This window comes from Pseudophryne corroboree, chromosome 2 (genome assembly GCF_028390025.1).
Source record: "Pseudophryne corroboree isolate aPseCor3 chromosome 2, aPseCor3.hap2, whole genome shotgun sequence".
Taxonomy (NCBI): Eukaryota; Metazoa; Chordata; class Amphibia; order Anura; family Myobatrachidae; genus Pseudophryne; species Pseudophryne corroboree.
Genome location: NC_086445.1, coordinates 516,997,905 through 517,020,549, shown reverse-complemented (window position 1 = coordinate 517,020,549; position 22,645 = coordinate 516,997,905). Strand labels below are relative to the sequence as shown.

General features: G+C 45.8%; 1 protein-coding gene across 1 annotated transcript in view; it reads right to left on the bottom strand.

The window, feature by feature from the left end:
• Positions 1-20,757, bottom strand: part of TMEM54 (transmembrane protein 54) — a 42,138-nt gene extending 21,381 nt beyond the window's left edge. The window contains exons 1-2 of the mRNA XM_063954130.1: positions 20,687-20,757; positions 16,970-17,163 (exon numbers count right to left, since the gene is read on the bottom strand). Of these exons, the coding sequence (XP_063810200.1) occupies positions 16,970-17,163; positions 20,687-20,699 (207 nt within the window). The 5' untranslated portion in view covers positions 20,700-20,757. The remainder of the gene's footprint in view (positions 1-16,969; positions 17,164-20,686) is intronic.
• Positions 20,758-22,645: the final 1,888 nt, after the last annotated feature.

Genomic DNA, 22,645 nt, shown 5'->3' with positions numbered 1-22,645 from the left:
CCAGCAAAATTGACTAACGTAACTGTACAGTATTAAAGAAACCCTGAAAACATGACGTACTGAGAATACTTGAGGATTGGTTGCCCTAATAGCTCAGAGATTCTTTCCAAATCATGAATGGCTTGAACTAGAGTTTAGACAGAATTTGTGCCACATAAAAAAGGTGCACAGCTTCCATCTGCCTCTTCCTACACTTCCATGGTCAGAGAATCAGGGGCATTAAATCTACGCTTTGTACTGTAAGGATGGGAGTACACAAATCAACCACTTCTCTAATGTGGCTCATTTTGACTTAGCTGTATCTCAACATTAGGCCCAATGAATTTCCTGATGTTTGGGTCCCCTTAATTAATATTCTTGCTATGTTTAACTACTTACTGTAGTTAGACTCTCATGCTGGTGAGGTATTGTTGGCTCTGGCCCTAGGTCCAGCTTCCAGCCTTAACCAGGACTGGCTTGTGCCCCAGACACATCTTTTGTTATGTCATTTATATGTAGCTGTGGTTTACAGCTCTTTTCCATATGTCTTTCCTCTTCATAGCACATAGCTATTCTGAATGCTCATCATTTCCCTCCTGGGACCAATCTGTGCTTCCTGCAAATACTGTACTCACAATATTTGTTCCCTGCTGGTTTCTCTCAGTACTGCCCTGCATAAAATGATGTGCTCCTGTCGCTGCCATGGCTACTTGTCACATAATGTAGAGAGCGTGCACCACAAACCGTAACTCAGAGAGAGACAAGACCCCAGACCACATTACCCTTAATCTTAGCAATAAGTGAAAACAATATATTTTATCAAGGGAATCCTGTTCATAATAACATCAGAAAGTGTTGCAAGCTATAACCAATCTGACAACACAGCAGGAGTTGCGGGTCGCAGCCGAAGCTATAACCAATCTGACAACACAGCAGGAGTTGCGGGTCGCAGCCGCAAGCGTAGACTCAGGGCTTGTCTGACTGAATTTTTATAAACCCTCCTTCAATGTTACCATTTCATTCCACTGTAGTATTAGTATTTTTGCTGATTTTATTTACATTACTTTATTCTAGGCCCTAGAATTTCTCATTATCATATGGTTAATCCCATACAACATTTCTCTTTGACTTGGATCTTCCTGTCAGCTCATTAAGAAAAAAAATAAATATATATATATATATATATATATATATATATATATATTCTGCTCTTCCCATATTTGCTAATTTTAGATTGAAAAAAGGGTTTAATGAAATGTATTTTTGATTGTACTCCTCTTTGATATGGCTCCTTTTTGTTACAACTATTATCTTACACAGGGCCTGTTCTAGACCTTGTGGTGCCCAGGGCTAAAGTTTCCTATGGCTCCCCCCCAGCAGGTAAATCAGGATTAGTGTGCGCCAAAGGCACGGGTAAAAAAAAAAAAATAATAATAAAAAATAGGGGCGTGGCTTCATATGGAAGGGGTGTGGCCACAGTTATGCCCCCTGTAGCTGTGCCCCCTCCAGCTGTAGCTGTGCCTCAGTGGATTTTAACTAGTAGATTTGCCCACTGTAGTTGTGCCTCCAGTATCTGAGCCCCCTGTAGTTGTGCCCCCAGTATATTTGCACCCTGTAGCTGTGCCCCCAGTAGATTTGCCCCCCACAGTTGTGCCCATTGTAGATTTGCCCCCAATAGTTGTGCCACCTGTAGTTTTGCCCCTTAGTAGCGCCGCTTACAAACACACACACAACAACAAAAATACTCACCAGCCCCGCTCCTGCTTCCCGACCGCTGCTGTCTTTGGCCACCCGGTGCCTGCTCCTCGGATCTATGGGAGAGACGTCATGACGTCTCCCCCATAGCACCAAACAGACACTAGAGGTCAATTAGGGCCTCTAGCGTCTGCGGACGCTCCCACAATGCCGTGCGGTGCTCGATGACGTCAGGCGCACCGCGCGGCAGCATAAGAAAGTGTGGGAGCCGGGAGGGTCAGTGCAGTGTAAGCAGGCCGCGCAGCTGCAGCATCGTCCTTATGGCTGCGGCGCCTCGGGCAAAAGTCCTGCTTGCTTCTGGCAAGAGCCACTCCTGATCTTACACACAATTACTCTTGATTATTCCTTCCCTAAACACTTATTACTTCTACTCCACCAATAATGTCTATTTTCAATCGCATTTTCTATACTCAACTTCTTCATTCCTCTTCCCAGTTCCAGCTCGACATTTTCTATTTTATTGCCTGCCTGCTCTTTCCCTATCAATGTAGGATCACCACATATGACTGACTGACTGACTGACTGACTGACTGACTGACTGCCAGCAGCTCCACTGTTCCCCACTGCTGGTCAGTTTGTGTTCCTACCATCACCTGGCTTCATTGGTTGAGACAGTAAAACATAGAGCAAGGGTCTGTGTCTATACAGATACACACAAGAAATGTTTTGCTCCCTCTTGCTCTTAACTCCCTATTCCGTATTTTGGTGGTCATTCCAAGTTGTTCGCTCATTGCCGATTTTCGCTATGCTGCGATTTGTTGCTAAATGCGCATGCGCATGGTACGCAGAGCGCATGCGCTAAGTTATTTAACACAAAACTTAGTAGATTTGCTGGTGTTCGTGCGACGCTTTTCAGTCGCACTGCTGATCGGTGAATGATTGACAGGAAAGGGGCGTTTCTGGGTGGTAACTGAGCGTTTTCCGGGAGTGTGCTAAAAAACGCAGGCGTGTCAGGGAAAAACGCGGGAGTGTCTGGAGAAATGGGGAAGTGGCTGGCCGAACGCAGGGCGTGTTTGTGACGTCAAACCAGGAATTAAACGGACTGAGCTGATCGCAATCTGTGAGTAGGTCTGGAGCTACTCAGAAACTGCAGGGAATTATTTAGTAGCAGTTCTGCTAATCTTTCGTTCGCTATTCTGCTAAGCTAAGATACACTCCCAGAGGGCGGCGGCCTAGCATGTGCAATGCTGCTAAAATCTGCTAGCGAGCAAACAACTCGGAATGAGGGCCTTTCTCCTCTGGCTTATTCTTTTTTCTTTTTATAATATATACATTATTCTTACTGTAACTTGATATTGATGCCTTACTTCGAATGTGTGTTATACAGATGGAGCCCTCCTCACCTTTGCCTTTAATAGGATTAACTGAGCCAGGGCAGTCGGACTTAATCCCCTGCTGTATTGTTCTCCCTGTATTGTATTGCAGCTGAGAACAATAGATGAAAGGCTTATGATAATAAACCTTGGTGCACCTAGGCGCAGCAGAGAAGCCAAGATGAGCGTGACTCCATCTGTACTTGAATATCCTTACCAATGGTATCGCCATTTAAGTGCTTCACCTTAATTCTGGTCCGCTAATGTCTCTTTTTTTGTGTGTTTCAGACTATCATTGTGTACATCTCCCACTCCCTATACTGTGTTCCCCCTCCCTACTTCCCTATTTTCTTTTGTACCCCCCTACTTGCATAAACCCTTAATAAAAATTATTTGATGTTAAGAAGTGTTTTGCTAATCCCGCTGCCACAGATAGTTTTCCACATAAAAAGGGACCTTTTTATGAAAAATAGGTTTTTTTTTAACTTTAAAGCGTCATGTCTCTCGTCACTATTTGCAACGATAACAGATGAACCAGGGACGTGCAGTCAGGGGAGGCAGGGGAGGCAGTGCCTCCCCTGTCATTAATGAGTAAGATAATACAAAGAAGATGCATATGACACATATTCTGTGTCATATGTATCTTCTTAATATTATTCTTAGGATTGCTCCCCTCTGTATGTGTTTGGGAGGCACCGATCGTGGTGCCTCCCGTTGTCACTGGGGAAAGTATGGGGAGCGGGGGGCGGGCACGGGCGGGGACTAGCCATGGGCTGTAAAAGCCCATTGAAAATATATGGGAAAGCGGCACCATTAGAGGTGCCGCTTTCATACAGGGACGTGCTTTCAACCTATGAAAGCACGTCCCTGTCAGTGAGGCCACTGTGTGGGCGACGCTGGCGGAGGAGGTGCGGGCGGCTGGATGCGGCGATGGTGGGGGCGGCGGGATGCGGCGGTGGTGCGGGCGGTGGCGGAAATGTACCTTTATCCAGCAGAGTTTGGCAGCGGAGCTGGTCCAGTTTCAAAAATGGCGCCTCAGCGTCATTTTTGAAAATCAAGATGGCCACCGCGAGCCAATCACGGCTCGCCGCGTCATCGCCCCGCCCCCTCGGCTGACTTATATAAGTCAGCGCGAGGCGGAGGAGAGTCAGCCCGACGGCAGATGAGGAGCTGTGAAGAGCTCCTGAAGAAAGAAGACGCCGCAAGTCCTGGCTGGGCGGCGGCTGTGCAAAAGAGCTTAGCAGCCGCCGCCCACCAGGTGAAGAAGACGCTGGAAGCCCTGGGGAGGTGGCGCCCCCCCAGGTGAAGACGCCGGAAGCCCTGGGAAGGCGGCGGCCACGCAAAAGAGCTTAAAGGCCGCCGCCCCCAGGTGAAGGTCCGGTTTAATAAAGCTTATTTTCAAGCCGTGTGGTGTTTTTATTTTAATATTTTCTTTACAGGTGGACTACAGGTGCCAGCGGGCCCTTTATGTCCATGCTGGCACTTGTGGTTCTCCAAGTGTCAGCATGCTGGGGCAGGCTTGCTGGGACCTGTAGGCTACCTGTAAAGAACAATATTACTATTCTTTGCAGGTGGACTACAGGTGCCAGCAGGCCCTTTATGTCCGGGCATGCTGGCACTTGTGGTTCTCCAAGTGCCAGCATGCTGGGGCAGGCTTGCTGGGACCTGTAGGCCACCTGTAAAGAACAATATTAACACAATAAACCCCGCACCCACCGCCACCAGGGGTGCGGGGCATAGCACTGGGCTATCAGCCCAGTGCTGGTTATTGCTCGGGAGGGGGGACCCCATTTTTATTTTTTGGGGTTCCCACTTTCCGAGGAATTCCAACCCTGGGCTGACTGGCTGGGGGGGCAGATTAATGTTATGGCAGGGGGACCCCACACTGAGTGTCTCCCCTGCTATGGCATTACTCCCCCTGGCTGGTTCTGCCTAGTGCTGGTTTTACTGATGTGTCGGGGGAACACACTTTTTTTTTTTTTTTTGGGGGGGGGGGGGGGGGGGGGGGTTGGAGGGCTTGTTAGCTGCCAGTGCCTCCCCAACCAGTGACCTCACCGCACGTCACTGAGATGAACCAATGTATCATTAAAGTCATGTTGGGTCAACACATTGATAAGAGTCTGTCCTGGCAATGACCTATCCCTATTGACAGTCCTTCTGTTGTTTGTATATCGCAGCAGAGGTTTCTAGCATCTTTAGGGCAGCCACCACTGATCAGCACACACTCCAGCAAGCCGGATATAGATCTGAACATCCCACCACATCGATGATGTGGCCTTTAGTTAACAACTGCCAATGCCATCCTCAGGTGATGTTAGCTATCAGACGCTTGATACATTGCCCCATATTGCAGTCCACATTGAGATTAAGGAGACTATGAACTACCGCATTACTGTGCGGAAATATCTCCTGCATTCAGTGGTTGGTAAATAAGAATAATACTAAAAATTGTGTTGAACAGATGCTTCCTCATGATTTAGGGCCTGACTTACATACACATCTTAGAGCTATAGTATGTAAAGGCCATTCCTATCAGTCAAGGTACCCTATGCATTCACCCTCCTCTTGATCCCATTCAGTCCCATTGGTCCAAAACCAACAGTCATGAGGTAAAGCAAATTGACCAACACAGTGCTTGTATGTGTCCTAATCAGTCTGACCTTAGGACACACATTTATCATACATACTTTTAGAAAATAATACCACGCATCATCCCAGTAAACTGTCCAGTAAGAACCAGACTCACTGTGGCTACTTTTGTACCTTGAGACCATTCTCTTTTTCATCGTGTCGTTTTCTTCGTAAAGTGACGGGGAACCCCAATTAATGCACTGTGTCCCCTCGCAGCTTCGGACAAGGTTACCATTCCCAATTGTAGTCCACGTGGATCGTAAAGTATGAAAAAGTTCAAAAAAGTATTTATTTTTAAAACTCATGTCGACCTTTTTACCATGTCCACCTTATTCATGTTGACCTAATGACCATGTCGACCTAGTGCGTGTAGACCAATAGTGGTCAACCTAATGACTGTCAGCCTAAGTCTTGTCGACCTAATGACCATAAGCCTCCTGCACAGAATGTACACTTAACAAGGCTGAAGTACTGCCATGCCAAGGACAACCGAGGGACAGCATTGGCTCCTCCCACAGGGGTTTTCCAGGTATCTCTCCAGAGTCAGATGAACCGTTGGAGAAAATAGTAACAAGAATGATCTCTGGAGAAAAATCTGTCACTGGATACAGTAACAGAGGAGATGACAGAAGCACAGACATTTTGTCTAGAGTCAGAGGCGTCACCGGGTGACCCGGAGCACACTCTGTATTATCACCCCCCCCCCCCCCCACAGGAGCCGCGGGTGTCCGAAAAGGGGGCGTGGTCTCGCAGATCTTTTTTTTCTTCTTCGCTCCGGTGGCATGTCAAGCTTCCCCGAAAATGCTGGCTGCCCTGTAGACTGCACAGCGTGCAGTGCTCTTATCTGTGACAGGAGCCGAGTGCTGCAGGGGTTTATCTCACTGCAGCACTTGGCTCTTGTCACTACAGAAGAGCTGGCACTTTGGTGTCACCCCTTCCAAGGGGGACACCCGAGTGCGGGCCGCACCCCCCGCACCCGCCTTCTGACGCCACTGTCTAGAGTCAGAGAAGCCTCATAAAAATATCTCGCTAGACAGTGCTGCAGTGAGGTGTCTAAACAACCTGACTTCAAAGAACTAACCAATCAGTTCCTAATCAGTTCAATCCTTGGATAGTGATAAATTGCACGGCGATAAAGTACCAGCCAATCAGCCCATTACTGTCATGTAACAGGCTGTGTTTGAAAAATGACAGGAGCTGATTGGTTGGTAGTTTATCACTGCAATTTAGCACTCTCTAAGGCTTGATAAATATGTGCTTTTTTTGTTTTAAAAAAATGAAACTTAGTAAATGATTTAATTCTCTCTACTTCATCTTTATCCGTGCTTTGATAAATATCCCCCTGAACTGAGGGAGCAATCAGACTCATTCTCATGGAGACGAAAAAAGAATAAAGGAAAAATAGTTGACCAAATAACACAACTAAATTAGAAAAAAATAGAATTTAATGTCACTAATGTTGCTTGGTACAATTATCTGTGCAAAGAATAAATTAAAGAAGCAGGGGTTTGAGCAAAGAAGCATTTGGATTCTGAGTTGCACATTTTAATTGCAACCTTATACGTGGCATTTAGAGTGGTTCAAACTTCAAAGTAAAGATGAGAGAATCATCATCAACACTCAGTTTATGTAGATGCAAAGAGGTAAATTTACTAAGGTGGGAGTTTTTTTTAGAACTGGTGATGTTGCCCATAGCAACTAATCATATTCTATTTATTGTCTTCTAGAAGCAGCTAGATAAATGTTAAGTAGAATCTGATTGGTTGCTATGGTCAACATCACCAGTTCTAAAAAAACCTCCCACCTTGATACATTTACTCCAAAATGTACATCTCATAGCTTCTAGATCTGTAACTCAGATATGGAGCATCCCAAAGGGGCATGTTTAACTTGTGTCTGCATGCCCTCAGTGTACTAAACATGCAGGTTCACTCCCCACATCGTCTCTCCAAGCACATGTCTGCAAAGTGCAAAATCAGATAAGGTGAAAATGAAAACAATTAAAGCTGCAGTGCTGGGAAACACCCTCCATAGCTGTAATTGGCAAAGTGACAGTAGAGAGTAACAAAGATGGCACTGGAGACACCTCACAGTCACTTCCTGCAGGAAGCCAGAGTTAGTGGTTGCATGAATTAAGCCATTTCTATAAATATGCAGCTGGGTCTCAGGAGTTGCTTCAATCTACTAGAGATGAGCGCCTGAAATTTTTCGGGTTTTGTGTTTTGGTTTTGGGTTCGGTTCCGCGGCCGTGTTTTGGGTTCGAACGCGTTTTGGCAAAACCTCACCGAATTTTTTTTGTCGGATTCGGGTGTGTTTTGGATTCGGGTGTTTTTTTCAAAAAACACTAAAAAACAGCTTAAATCATAGAATTTGGGGGTCATTTTGATCCCAAAGTATTATTAACCTCAAAAACCATAATTTACACTCATTTTCAGTCTATTCTGAATACCTCACACCTCACAATATTATTTTTAGTCCTAAAATTTGCACCGAGGTCGCTGTGTGAGTAAGATAAGCGACCCTAGTGGCCGACACAAACACCGGGCCCATCTAGGAGTGGCACTGCAGTGTCACGCAGGATGTCCCTTCCAAAAAACCCTCCCCAAACAGCACATGACGCAAAGAAAAAAAGAGGCGCAATGAGGTAGCTGTGTGAGTAAGATTAGCGACCCTAGTGGCCGACACAAACACCGGGCCCATCTAGGAGTGGCACTGCAGTGTCACGCAGGATGGCCCTTCCAAAAAACCCTCCCCAAACAGCACATGACGCAAAGAAAAAAAGAGGCGCAATGAGGTAGCTGTGTGAGTAAGATTAGCGACCCTAGTGGCCGACACAAACACCGGGCCCATCTAGGAGTGGCACTGCAGTGTCACGCAGGAGTCCCTTCCAAAAAACCCTCCCCAAACAGCACATGACGCAAAGAAAAAAAGAGGCGCAATGAGGTAGCTGTGTGAGTAAGATTAGCGACCCTAGTGGCCGACACAAACACCGGGCCCATCTAGGAGTGGCACTGCAGTGTCACGCAGGATGTCCCTTCCAAAAAACCCTCCCCAAACAGCACATGACGCAAAGAAAAAAAGAGGCGCAATGAGGTAGCTGTGTGAGTAAGATTAGCGACCCTAGTGGCCGACACAAACACCGGGCCCATCTAGGAGTGGCACTGCAGTGTCACGCAGGATGGCCCTTCCAAAAAACCCTCCCCAAACAGCACATGACGCAAAGAAAAAAAGAGGCGCAATGAGGTAGCTGTGTGAGTAAGATTAGCGACCCTAGTGGCCGACACAAACACCGGGCCCATCTAGGAGTGGCACTGCAGTGTCACGCAGGATGTCCCTTCCAAAAAACCCTCCCCAAACAGCACATGACGCAAAGAAAAAAAGAGGCGCAATGAGGTAGCTGTGTGAGTAAGATTAGCGACCCTAGTGGCCGACACAAACACCGGGCCCATCTAGGAGTGGCACTGCAGTGTCACGCAGGATGTCCCTTCCAAAAAACCCTCCCCAAACAGCACATGACGCAAAGAAAAAAAGAGGCGCAATGAGGTAGCTGTGTGAGTAAGATTAGCGACCCTAGTGGCCGACACAAACACCGGGCCCATCTAGGAGTGGCACTGCAGTGTCACGCAGGATGGCCCTTCCAAAAAACCCTCCCCAAACAGCACATGACGCAAAGAAAAAAAGAGGCGCAATGAGGTAGCTGTGTGAGTAAGATTAGCGACCCTAGTGGCCGACACAAACACCGGGCCCATCTAGGAGTGGCACTGCAGTGTCACGCAGGATGTCCCTTCCAAAAAACCCTCCCCAAACAGCACATGACGCAAAGAAAAAAAGAGGCGCAATGAGGTAGCTGTGTGAGTAAGATTAGCGACCCTAGTGGCCGACACAAACACCGGGCCCATCTAGGAGTGGCACTGCAGTGTCACGCAGGATGTCCCTTCCAAAAAACCCTCCCCAAACAGCACATGACGCAAAGAAAAAAAGAGGCGCAATGAGGTAGCTGACTGTGTGAGTAAGATTAGCGACCCTAGTGGCCGACACAAACACCGGGCCCATCTAGGAGTGGCACTGCAGTGTCACGCAGGATGTCCCTTCCAAAAAAACCTCCCCAATCAGCACATGATGCAAAGAAAAAGAAAAGAAAAAAGAGGTGCAAGATGGAATTGTCCTTGGGCCCTCCCACCCACCCTTATGTTGTATAAACAAAACAGGACATGCACACTTTAACCAACCCATCATTTCAGTGACAGGGTCTGCCACACGACTGTGACTGATATGACGGGTTGGTTTGGACCCCCCCAAAAAAAGAAGCAATTAATCTCTCCTTGCACAAACTGGCTCTACAGAGGCAAGATGTCCACCTCATCTTCACCCTCCGATATATCACCGTGTACATCCCCCTCCTCACAGATTATCAATTCGTCCCCACTGGAATCCACCATCTCAGCTCCCTGTGTACTTTGTGGAGGCAATTGCTGCTGGTCAATGTCTCCGCGGAGGAATTGATTATAATTCATTTTAATGAACATCATCTTCTCCACATTTTCTGGATGTAACCTCGTACGCCGATTGCTGACAAGGTGAGCGGCGGCACTAAACACTCTTTCGGAGTACACACTTGTGGGAGGGCAACTTAGGTAGAATAAAGCCAGTTTGTGCAAGGGCCTCCAAATTGCCTCTTTTTCCTGCCAGTATAAGTACGGACTGTGTGACGTGCCTACTTGGATGCGGTCACTCATATAATCCTCCACCATTCTATCAATGTTGAGAGAATCATATGCAGTGACAGTAGACGACATGTCCGTAATCGTTGTCAGGTCCTTCAGTCCGGACCAGATGTCAGCATCAGCAGTCGCTCCAGACTGCCCTGCATCACCGCCAGCGGGTGGGCTCGGAATTCTGAGCCTTTTCCTCGCACCCCCAGTTGCGGGAGAATGTGAAGGAGGAGATGTTGACAGGTCGCGTTCCGCTTGACTTGACAATTTTGTCACCAGCAGGTCTTTCAACCCCAGCAGACCTGTGTCTGCCGGAAAGAGAGATCCAAGGTAGGCTTTAAATCTAGGATCGAGCACGGTGGCCAAAATGTAGTGCTCTGATTTCAACAGATTGACCACCCGTGAATCCTTGTTAAGCGAATTAAGGGCTGCATCCACAAGTCCCACATGCCTAGCGGAATCGCTCCCTTTTAGCTCCTTCTTCAATGCCTCCAGCTTCTTCTGCAAAAGCCTGATGAGGGGAATGACCTGACTCAGGCTGGCAGTGTCTGAACTGACTTCACGTGTGGCAAGTTCAAAGGGCATCAGAACCTTGCACAACGTTGAAATCATTCTCCACTGCACTTGAGACAGGTGCATTCCACCTACTATATCGTGCTCAATTGTATAGGCTTGAATGGCCTTTTGCTGCTCCTCCAACCTCTGAAGCATATAGAGGGTTGAATTCCACCTCGTTACCACTTCTTGCTTCAGATGATGGCAGGGCAGGTTCAGTAGTTTTTGGTGGTGCTCCAGTCTTCTGTACGTGGTGCCTGTACGCCGAAAGTGTCCCGCAATTTTTCGGGCCACCGACAGCATCTCTTGCACGCCCCTGTCGTTTTTTAAAAAATTCTGCACCACCAAATTCAAGGTATGTGCAAAACATGGGACGTGCTGGAATTTGCCCATATTTAATGCACACACAATATTGCTGGCGTTGTCCGATGCCACAAATCCACAGGAGAGTCCAATTGGGGTAAGCCATTCCGCGATGATCTTCCTCAGTTGCCGTAAGAGGTTTTCAGCTGTGTGCGTATTCTGGAAAGCGGTGATACAAAGCGTAGCCTGCCTAGGAAAGAGTTGGCGTTTGCGAGATGCTGCTACTGGTGCCGCCGCTGCTGTTCTTGCGGCGGGAGTCCATACATCTACCCAGTGGGCTGTCACAGTCATATAGTCCTGACCCTGCCCTGCTCCACTTGTCCACATGTCCGTGGTTAAGTGGACATTGGGTACAACTGCATTTTTTAGGACACTGGTGAGTCTTTTTCTGACGTCCGTGTACATTCTCGGTATCACCTGCCTAGAGAAGTGGAACCTAGATGGTATTTGGTAACGGGGGCACACTGCCTCAATAAATTGTCTAGTTCCCTGTGAACTAACGGCGGATACCGGACGCACGTCTAACACCAACATAGTTGTCAAGGACTCAGTTATCCGCTTTGCAATAGGATGACTGCTGTGATATTTCATCTTCCTCGCAAAGGACTGTTGAACAGTCAATTGCTTACTGGAAGTAGTACAAGTGGGCTTACGACTTCCCCTCTGGGATGACCATCGACTCCCAGCGGCAACAACAGCAGCGCCAGCAGCAGTAGGCGTTACACGCAAGGATGCATCGGAGGAATCCCAGGCAGGAGAGGACTCGTCAGAATTGCCAGTGACATGGCCTGCAGGACTATTGGCATTCCTGGGGAAGGAGGAAATTGACACTGAGGGAGTTGGTGGGGTGGTTTGCGTGAGCTTGGTTACAAGAGGAAGGGATTTACTGGTCAGTGGACTGCTTCCGCTGTCACCCAAAGTTTTTGAACTTGTCACTGACTTATTATGAATGCGCTGCAGGTGACGTATAAGGGAGGATGTTCCGAGGTGGTTAACGTCCTTACCCCTACTTATTACAGCTTGACAAAGGGAACACACGGCTTGACACCTGTTGTCCGCATTTCTGGTGAAATACCTCCACACCGAAGAGCTGATTTTTTTGGTATTTTCACCTGGCATGTCAACGGCCATATTCCTCCCACGGACAACAGGTGTCTCCCCGGGTGCCTGACTTAAACAAACCACCTCACCATCAGAATCCTCCTGGTCAATTTCCTCCCCAGCGCCAGCAACACCCATATCCTCCTCATCCTGGTGTACTTCAACACTGACATCTTCAATCTGACTATCAGGAACTGGACTGCGGGTGCTCCTTCCAGCACTTGCAGGGGGCGTGCAAATGGTGGAAGGCGCATGCTCTTCACGTCCAGTGTTGGGAAGGTCAGGCATCGCAACCGACACAATTGGACTCTCCTTGTGGATTTGGGATTTCAAAGAACGCACAGTTCTTTGCGGTGCTTTTGCCAGCTTGAGTCTTTTCAGTTTTCTAGCGAGAGGCTGAGTGCTTCCATCCTCATGTGAAGCTGAACCACTAGCCATGAACATAGGCCAGGGCCTCAGCCGTTCCTTGCCACTCCGTGTGGTAAATGGCATATTGGCAAGTTTACGCTTCTCCTCTGACAATTTTATTTTAGGTTTTGGAGTCCTTTTTTTACTGATATTTGGTGTTTTGGTTTTGACATGCTCTGTACTATGCCATTGGGCATCGGCCTTGGCAGACGACGTTGCTGGCATTTCATCGTCTCGGCCATGACTAGTGGCAGCAGCTTCAGCACGAGGTGGAAGTGGATCTTGATCTTTCCCTAATTTTGGAACCTCAACATTTTTGTTCTCCATATTTTAATAGGCACAACTAAAAGGCACCTCAGGTAAACAATGGAGATGGATGGATTGGATACTAGTATACAATTATGGACGGGCTGCCGAGTGCCGACACAGAGGTAGCCACAGCCGTGAACTACCGCACTGTACTGTGTCTGCTGCTAATATATAGACTGGTTGATAAAGAGATAGTATACTCGTAACTAGTATGTATGTATAAAGAAAGAAAAAAAAACCACGGTTAGGTGGTATATACAATTATGGACGGGCTGCCGAGTGCCGACACAGAGGTAGCCACAGCCGTGAACTACCGCACTGTACTGTGTCTGCTGCTAATATATAGACTGGTTGATAAAGAGATAGTATACTCGTAACTAGTATGTATGTATAAAGAAAGAAAAAAAAACCACGGTTAGGTGGTATATACAATTATGGACGGGCTGCCGAGTGCCGACACAGAGGTAGCCACAGCCGTGAACTACCGCACTGTACTGTGTCTGCTGCTAATATATAGACTGGTTGATAAAGAGATAGTATACTCGTAACTAGTATGTATGTATAAAGAAAGAAAAAAAAACCACGGTTAGGTGGTATATACAATTATGGACGGGCTGCCGAGTGCCGACACAGAGGTAGCCACAGCCGTGAACTACCGCACTGTACTGTGTCTGCTGCTAATATATAGACTGGTTGATAAAGAGATAGTATACTCGTAACTAGTATGTATGTATAAAGAAAGAAAAAAAAACCACGGTTAGGTGGTATATACAATTATGGACGGGCTGCCGAGTGCCGACACAGAGGTAGCCACAGCCGTGAACTACCGCACTGTACTGTGTCTGCTGCTAATATATAGACTGGTTGATAAAGAGATAGTATACTCGTAACTAGTATGTATGTATAAAGAAAGAAAAAAAAACCACGGTTAGGTGGTATATACAATTATGGACGGGCTGCCGAGTGCCGACACAGAGGTAGCCACAGCCATGAACTACCGCACTGTACTGTGTCTGCTGCTAATATATAGACTGGTTGATAAAGAGATAGTATACTCGTAACTAGTATGTATGTATAAAGAAAGAAAAAAAAAACACGGTTAGGTGGTATATACAATTATGGACGGGCTGCCGAGTGCCGACACAGAGGTAGCCACAGCCGTGAACTACCGCACTGTACTGTGTCTGCTGCTAATATATAGACTGGTTGATAAAGAGATAGTATACTCGTAACTAGTATGTATGTATAAAGAAAGAAAAAAAAACCACGGTTAGGTGGTATATACAATTATGGACGGGCTGCCGAGTGCCGACACAGAGGTAGCCACAGCCGTGAACTACCGCACTGTACTGTGTCTGCTGCTAATATATAGACTGGTTGATAAAGAGATAGTATACTCGTAACTAGTATGTATGTATAAAGAAAGAAAAAAAAACCACGGTTAGGTGGTATATACAATTATGGACGGGCTGCCGAGTGCCGACACAGAGGTAGCCACAGCCGTGAACTACCGCACTGTACTGTGTCTGCTGCTAATATATAGACTGGTTGATAAAGAGATAGTATACTCGTAACTAGTATGTATGTATAAAGAAAGAAAAAAAAACCACGGTTAGGTGGTATATACAATTATGGACGGGCTGCCGAGTGCCGACACAGAGGTAGCCACAGCCGTGAACTACCGCACTGTACTGTGTCTGCTGCTAATATAGACTGGTTGATAAAGAGATAGTATACTCGTAACTAGTATGTATGTATAAAGAAAGAAAAAAAAACCACGGTTAGGTGGTATATACAATTATGGACGGGCTGCCGAGTGCCGACACAGAGGTAGCCACAGCCGTGAACTACCGCACTGTACTGTGTCTGCTGCTAATATAGACTGGTTGATAAAGAGATAGTATACTACTAATATTATATATACTGGTGGTCAGGTCACTGGTCACTAGTCACACTGGCAGTGGCACTCCTGCAGCAAAAGTGTGCACTGTTTTAATATAATATTATGTACTCCTGGCTCCTGCTATAACCTATAACTGGCACTGCAGTAGTGCTCCCCAGTCTCCCCCACAATTATAAGCTGTGTGAGCTGAGCAGTCAGACAGATAATCAGATATATATAATATTATATATAGATAATAGATGATGCAGCACACTGGCCTGAGCCTGAGCAGTGCACACAGATATGGTATGTGACTGAGTCACTGTGTGCTGTGTATCGCTTTTTTCAGGCAGAGAACGGATTATAAATAAAACTGGTGGTCACTATCAGCAAAACTCTGCACTGTACTGAGTACTCCTAATGCTCCCCAAAATTAGTAAATCAAGTGTCTCTCTAATCTATTCTAAACGGAGAGGACGCCAGCCACGTCCTCTCCCTATCAATCTCAATGCACGTGTGAAAATGGCGGCGACGCGCGGCTCCTTATATAGAATCCGAGTCTCGCGATAGAATCCGAGCCTCGCGAGAATCCGACAGCGTCATGATGACGTTCGGGCGCGCTCGGGTTAACCGAGCAAGGCGGGAAGATCCGAGTCGCTCGGACCCGTGAAAAAAAACATGAAGTTCGTGCGGGTTCGGATTCAGAGAAACCGAACCCGCTCATCTCTACAATCCACCTCCTATTACTGTATTACTGTCCCAATAACTCTACAAAAGACCCCTGCTCAATTTGCTAAAAGAGTAACATCTAAAATGACACACTTTTCAAATGAAAAATAAAATATTCCCAAATATCCTTATTCCCCACTTTATGAAGAAAGAAAACAACAAAAGTAATAAAGCTTTATTCTGTCTAATCCACAGGTTCTCAAACTCGGTCCTCAGGACCCCACACAGTGCATGTTTTGCAGGTCTCCTCACAGAATCACAAGTGAAATAATTAGCTCCACCTGTGGACCTTTTAAAATGTGTCAGTGAGTAATTAATACACCTGTGCACTTGCTGGGTTACCTGCAAAACATGCACTGTGTGGGGTCCTGAGGACCGAGTTTGAGAACCACTGGTCTAATCCCTCATCTCAGGCAGTCTTCTGTCTCCTTCATACCTATGTTCCCATGGCGGAAATCTAAAGGGGGGTACTCGCGGAGCAATCCCATCTTAAAATCTAAGCAATCTGACTAGATTGCTTAGATTTTAAGCATGATCTCTCCGTGTGTACCCCCCACAGCGATAGCGATGCGCGGCCCCGCAGGCTCAATCTAGCAGGTCGCTCAATTCACCCGCTGGGTGAAATTAGCCCACCCGCGCATGCTCAGCACATATCGTGCTGTGCTGAGCGGGAGGAGAGATGTGTGTTGAGTGGTTCGCTCAGCACAAATCTCTCCACACATCTGCCCGTGAACACGGGCCTTAAGTGCATATGCACTGATTAAGCCGCACAGGCCATGCAATGCCGTTTGCCCTTCGTAAAGAGATTTCAGTAAGTTCTAAAGAATATAACTTTTTTTTTAAATGTTGATCACACATATATAATAAATTTATACAGTCACAAAATATTCTAATAAAACCAGGGAGGGATTAACGTTCCCGTGGAATCTAGTGTCCACATAAATGGTAAGATTTATCAAAGCTTGGAGAGATAAAAAGCGGAGAGAGATAAAATACCAACCAAGAATCACCTCCTTACTGCTATGTTACAGGCTGTGTTTAAAAAATGGCAGTTAGGAGCTAATTGGTTGGTACTTTCGCTCTCTCCATTTTATCTCTCTTCAAGCTATGATAAATCTTCCCTTTGTTCCTTTAACACTGGGTTACAGCAGCTGTGACATATAGCTATAATTGCAGTGCAAATGTCCATACAACAAATCACTTATATAGAGAAATGCATACCAGCAACTTACCAGAACTGAAGATGCCACAGCAAGGATGTTGGTTACAGAATATTGCAGTGAGACAGTGTCCTGCAACTGAACCACATGTCTCAGCACCAAGCCATGCACAATAGCCCCCACTATAAAATTGAGGTGCCCAACTACAAGTAGTCCTAGTCCCAATTTCATCAGAATCTTTCCAAACTGGGCGCCATCCAGTATCTCTGTGGAGACAGGTTGGGAAATTTCATCTATAAATAAGTAGGGTTACATCATGCTCATATTCTATACATGTAAATTCAGTGGTCTATACCTAATGGAAACATTCAAGCCTCCAAATTAAAGCAGACATTCATTGTCTCACATCCCTGCTCGGAGTTGTATTACACTGTCGCGCAGAATGTAGAACAAATTTGCCTACTATTGAAAAAAAATTTTTTAAGGAAATTGTGTAAGTCCCCCCTGGCTACACCGCTTAGGGGAGTGTACAGTGCCATATGGCAGCATGTCAGGTGGAACCTATTGTACCTTACATTCAAACAATGATCAATTTTACATCCAGAATTAATAATAGCAACAACCAGCACTAGATAATATATGGAAAAAAAGGCATCTAAACAAAAGATTAAAATGGCATAACCTTTCACCAGCAATAAATACCAATTTTGGAATTCCTATATGTTGAATTACAAATTGGGACCATAAGGAAAATTATTTTTGTTTGACTTTGTTTTAGTTTTAGCTATTACCCAGCAATTCAGACATATGTTTTAATTTCATATTATTGGGCTCATTTATCAATGAGTGATAAATTTCACTGTGAGTGATAAATTGCACCAGCCAATCGGCTGATAACTGTCATTTTTCAAACACAGTCTGTAACATGGCAGTTAGGAGCTGATTGGCTGCTGCAGTTTATCACTCACGGTGAAATTTATCACTAATTGATAAATAAGTCCATAGAGTCTCTACAGACAATGGTTTGATGATGACTTTTAAAATTATTATTGTAACTAGCCTGAAATGTATAACACACTGGATCACACCTTGGCAACCTATGGCTATCAGGCTGTTGTGGAACTACAAGTCCCTGCATACTCAGTCACTGGGACTTCCAGTTCTACAACTGTTGGAGAACTTAGTCCTGTTCTGAAGATAACCCTCACAAATTAATGGAGCCATCCATACCGCAAGTCAGCAAGGATGCTTTCGAAGGTGATGATGAAGAGATTTAATTGTGTTTACACATTGTTGAATGCTTAGCTGTCCCCATGCTGTATCTGAAAGAAAATGAGTATTGGCTAGGCAGGGGGTACAGCCCTCTCAAGCTTGAATAAAGGATGTTGGAGGAAGGGGTTATACACCACTTTACAGTGAAAAAGGCCTACAAGAGAGTATTTGGAAAAACACACTCGCTTGTTTTTATTTGGTTTACAGCAACTATTCACTCAGGATTTACAGACATTCCTGAGGACTTGTTAACATACACAATAAGATCATTTTAACAGCTGCATCAATTGTCATCATTTCTTGCCCATCTCCCCATGTGACTGTTATTTGAATATTTGCCAACTGAATGACAGACCATATACAGGGGTGCTGGGAAGCGGGGAGGGGGTTACTGGGTATCTGTAGGGCCCAGGAGATCAGGCTAGCAAATAGGACACTGGGTTGCATCAAAATATAATTGCATGTTATATAAACATGGTATTATTGTATAGGGTAATAATTAATAACTGTATGTAAGTTGATGGTTTATTTGTAGTCAAATCTTGAATATGGGGTGTAAGAAGATCAGAGGAGAGCTCAACAGAGTTCAGAGGAAGACAACTTCACTACTAGTGGGACTGGGACGATTATTATATAATAAAGAGATTACAAAAATTTAACATTATCATTATCACTTCGGCAAGAAATGTTTCTTTAGAGGAGGCCAAAATAATATGAAAAATTATATTACAGTACAATACAAACATTTGTCCAATTAACTATCTGTACCATGGACCACGCAGAGTGCATACCTCTCAACTACCATGGACCACGCAGAGGGCATACCTCTCAACTAGAATGGACCACGCAGAGGGCATACCTCTCAACTAGAATGGACCACGCAGAGGGCATACCTCTCAACTACCATGGACCACGCAGAGGGCATACCTCTCAACTACCATGGACCACGCAGAGGGCATACCTCTCAACTACAATGGACCACACAGAGGGCATACCTCTCAACTAGAATGGACCACGCAGAGGGCATACCTCTCAACTACCATGGACCACGCAGAGGGCATACCTCTCAACTACCATGGACCACGCAGAGGGCATACCTCTCAACTACAATGGACCACGCAGAGGGCATACTTCTCAACTTAGGGAGATTTTCAAATAAACAGGGGGGCGTGACTTAATCATAGTGGCCATGACCCCATGGCCATCATTGTTATGTTTTATGCCACACTCAGTGAAGGCACCTACTTTTGTTGCATGTGGCAGTGGAATACCTCGCAACCCCCTGCAAAGTGGAATGTTCATTGGGTGGTGGGGAGGTCTCCTGAAATCAGGACCATCCCAGCCAAAATCAGGATGATTGGGATATATATATATATATGAGAAAAGGGCAAGATATCACCTATTGCAAATGGAAGTAAGACTATTTCACAATCATAGGATGAAGCCTTTACCATAAGGTGGTTAGGCTGTGGAAAATCTGAACACATGCAGTAGTGAGGTCTAACATACCAACAGAGTTTAAAAAATGAATTGGATGCTTTTCTTAGAAGAAATGGTATCTGTAGCTGTAAGTAGCAGAAGACATAACAGGCGCACTGATAGAAGGAAGGTCTCAGACTGTTTCCTTGTTGCGGGTATAGCAGTCCCCACAGTTCATATATGGTACATCAGGACCACCTGACTTGCTGAGATGCTGGTGTTTTCATCTAGAAATTATAAGCGTTCTGCCTGGATTTCTGCATAACTAAAACAACTTCCACAATGCTAAAAGTGGATATACTGTATCTATATGGATATTATGGAAGTACAACAGAGCCCTGGCATTATATTAACTTCTGAGCTACAGAGTGATATTGAGCCACTATGCCAATAAGAATGCATTTACTGTGTGTATTGCAAGCTAATTTGTTAAAAAAAGAACTGGATGATGTGACTATGTAATGAGACACACTGTATGTAGAAGGTTCAGGGTCCCACTACAATCTATCCTTAAAATAAACAGACTGTAATTATTAACCAATAGTTCAATGCAAAGACACGGCTGGTAACAAATTTCTGATTTTTTTATTTTTATTTTACTGACTATCATCTGCATAGGGTTAGGTTGTGTTTCAAAATGCTTTACATTACAGCAATTACTACAAAAAGCAACAGCAGTCATTAACGAGTTTAACCAGTTTAAATTTTTTTGTGAATCATCCACTGATAATTCACACATACACAAGAACATATATCTATAATATATATCTGTCAACATCCGGTAAAGTCTATAGCTAGATTTCTATAGCCAGTAGATCAAAGATGCAAACACGTCTTTGGGAGCTCAGTAAATGGTGTTTATAGAACCCATTAAACAGTGAAATAGTGCTACCCAATACAGTATCAGCTCCTCACCAACAAGAGGTACAACCACTAGAAATGTATCCTGAACACTTGTGCCGAAGGATCAGATAAATTGACATTGCCTCCCTTGTTTGGTCACAATAATGTTAAAAGTTTAGATTATAGGTAACTTACTGGGTCCACACATGCTTCCTGTTGCTGTCTCTCTTCTACTGTTTTCTTTCTGTAGTCCCAGTCTCTTCTTCTCTCCCTACAGACAGAATGCTCCTGGGGGCGGCTCCAGTCTTCTCAACCAGTCTGACTGGTTTGAAAGCTCCACCTGCACTACTGTTTTATTCATTAATCATTTCAAAACTGTAGGGGCCCCTGTGCTGCTGCAAGAGATGATAGTAATTATTACCAAGTTAAATGTGGAAGTCATTAGTGAGACTTTATACTAGTTCACAACTCCATTTCTTGCTAAATTGATCCCATGGATTTAAGCTGGTACACTGTTGGGTAGGGGTTAATGAAATAATCATGTTGTGAAAGATATCATGAATAACACAGGCCTTTGCCATCAGTATAGTCACACCAAGGGTGTAACTCTCAGAGGCAATGGAGATGCCTGCATCCGGGCTCTAAGCCCTAAAGGGGCACCTGTGTGGTTCACAGTGGGATCAAAGTCTGACCACTGCGCTTCCAATGAGCTCTGCGGCACACCCGCTACTGCAGAGTTGATTGGCTCTGTCCCAGGAGCCCTGCTAACACCAGGAATAGGGTAGAGGACGGCTTCCGTCTGGTACTGATCAGCCTGCGCTGATCGGTAAGTGACTGTGCACCCGCCACTGCTGGACTGGCTGTCATCACACAGCATAGCTGGAGCTCTGCCAATTCACTGCAAGCTCTGGTCCCTGTAGTCCAGCTGAGAGCGCTATCTACAGTATATAGTCCTGTAAATTGTGTGTGTGCTTACAACACACACGCGTGTGCACACACACACAGTTTTACTTTTTTTAAGTGGGGCGGCACCAAACTCCAACTTGCCTCCGGGCAACTGGAATGAACTCATGCCTTTGAGTCACACACACAGGTCCACCATCAGGGGGGTACTGCGGGCACAGCTTTCCTGGGCCTGCCTCTCTAATACCCCTTTTCCACCTGAGTACCGTGTCCGATCCGGGATGTTTAACCCGGCTACAACCCGTCTCGGACCCCCGTTTCCACTGCACTTCGACACGGGTTATTCCCGTGTCGGATCTGTTTCCACCGAACCCGGGTAAGCTCTGTAAAAGCCTATTGATGTCATTACAAACGGACTTTTTACTGTCTCATCAAGATGATGTCACCAAAAGGGAGGGGTGGGGCCTGCTCACAGCATTGCAGCAATGGACGCCGGTGCAGTAGCTGTGTCTAGCATGGAGTCGCAGACTGTTTGCAGTTTACTGCTGCTTATTTCTGCTACAGACAGCTTGATGCAGCTTCTCACCTTGTGCTACCTACTGCTGAGCTGGAGAAGGAGGGCTCAATTCTTTGCAGAGAGGGCTACCTATCGACGCAAATATTTGAAAAGGAGGAGAGCGCTTATATCATCCACTGTTATTTCTCTCATAACAATGAGCTCTACACCAAGCCGAAGAATGTGGGTGAGAGATCGCAGACATGGAGAAGCATTCATGCAGACCATTCTAGCATAACAGGAGCAGCAGTGGATGGAAAACTTCAGGATGTCTCGCGCTACATTCGAGTATGTTTTGGAACTACTGTCCCCCGCAATAACCATGCAGACCACCAGGTTCCGGAAGCCCATTGAGCCAGCCAGGAGATTAGCGATTGCTCTCTGATGGTATGCTACCCCTGGAGAGTATCGCACAGTTTCCAGTTTATTTGGAGTAGGGATTGGCACGGTCTGCAAGATTGTCTACCAGGTCACGCGGGCATTGCTGGATACCATGTACCATCGCTTTATTTCCTTGCCACAAGGACAGCGGCTAGATGCGACTATAAAAGGATTTAAGAAGCGTGGCTACCCACAGTGTGGTGGTGCCATAGATGGGACTCACATCCCCATCATCGCCCCCCGTGACAACCCAGCAGACTATTACAATCATAAGGGTTGGCATTCCATTGTTCTGCAAGCTGTAGTGGACCACA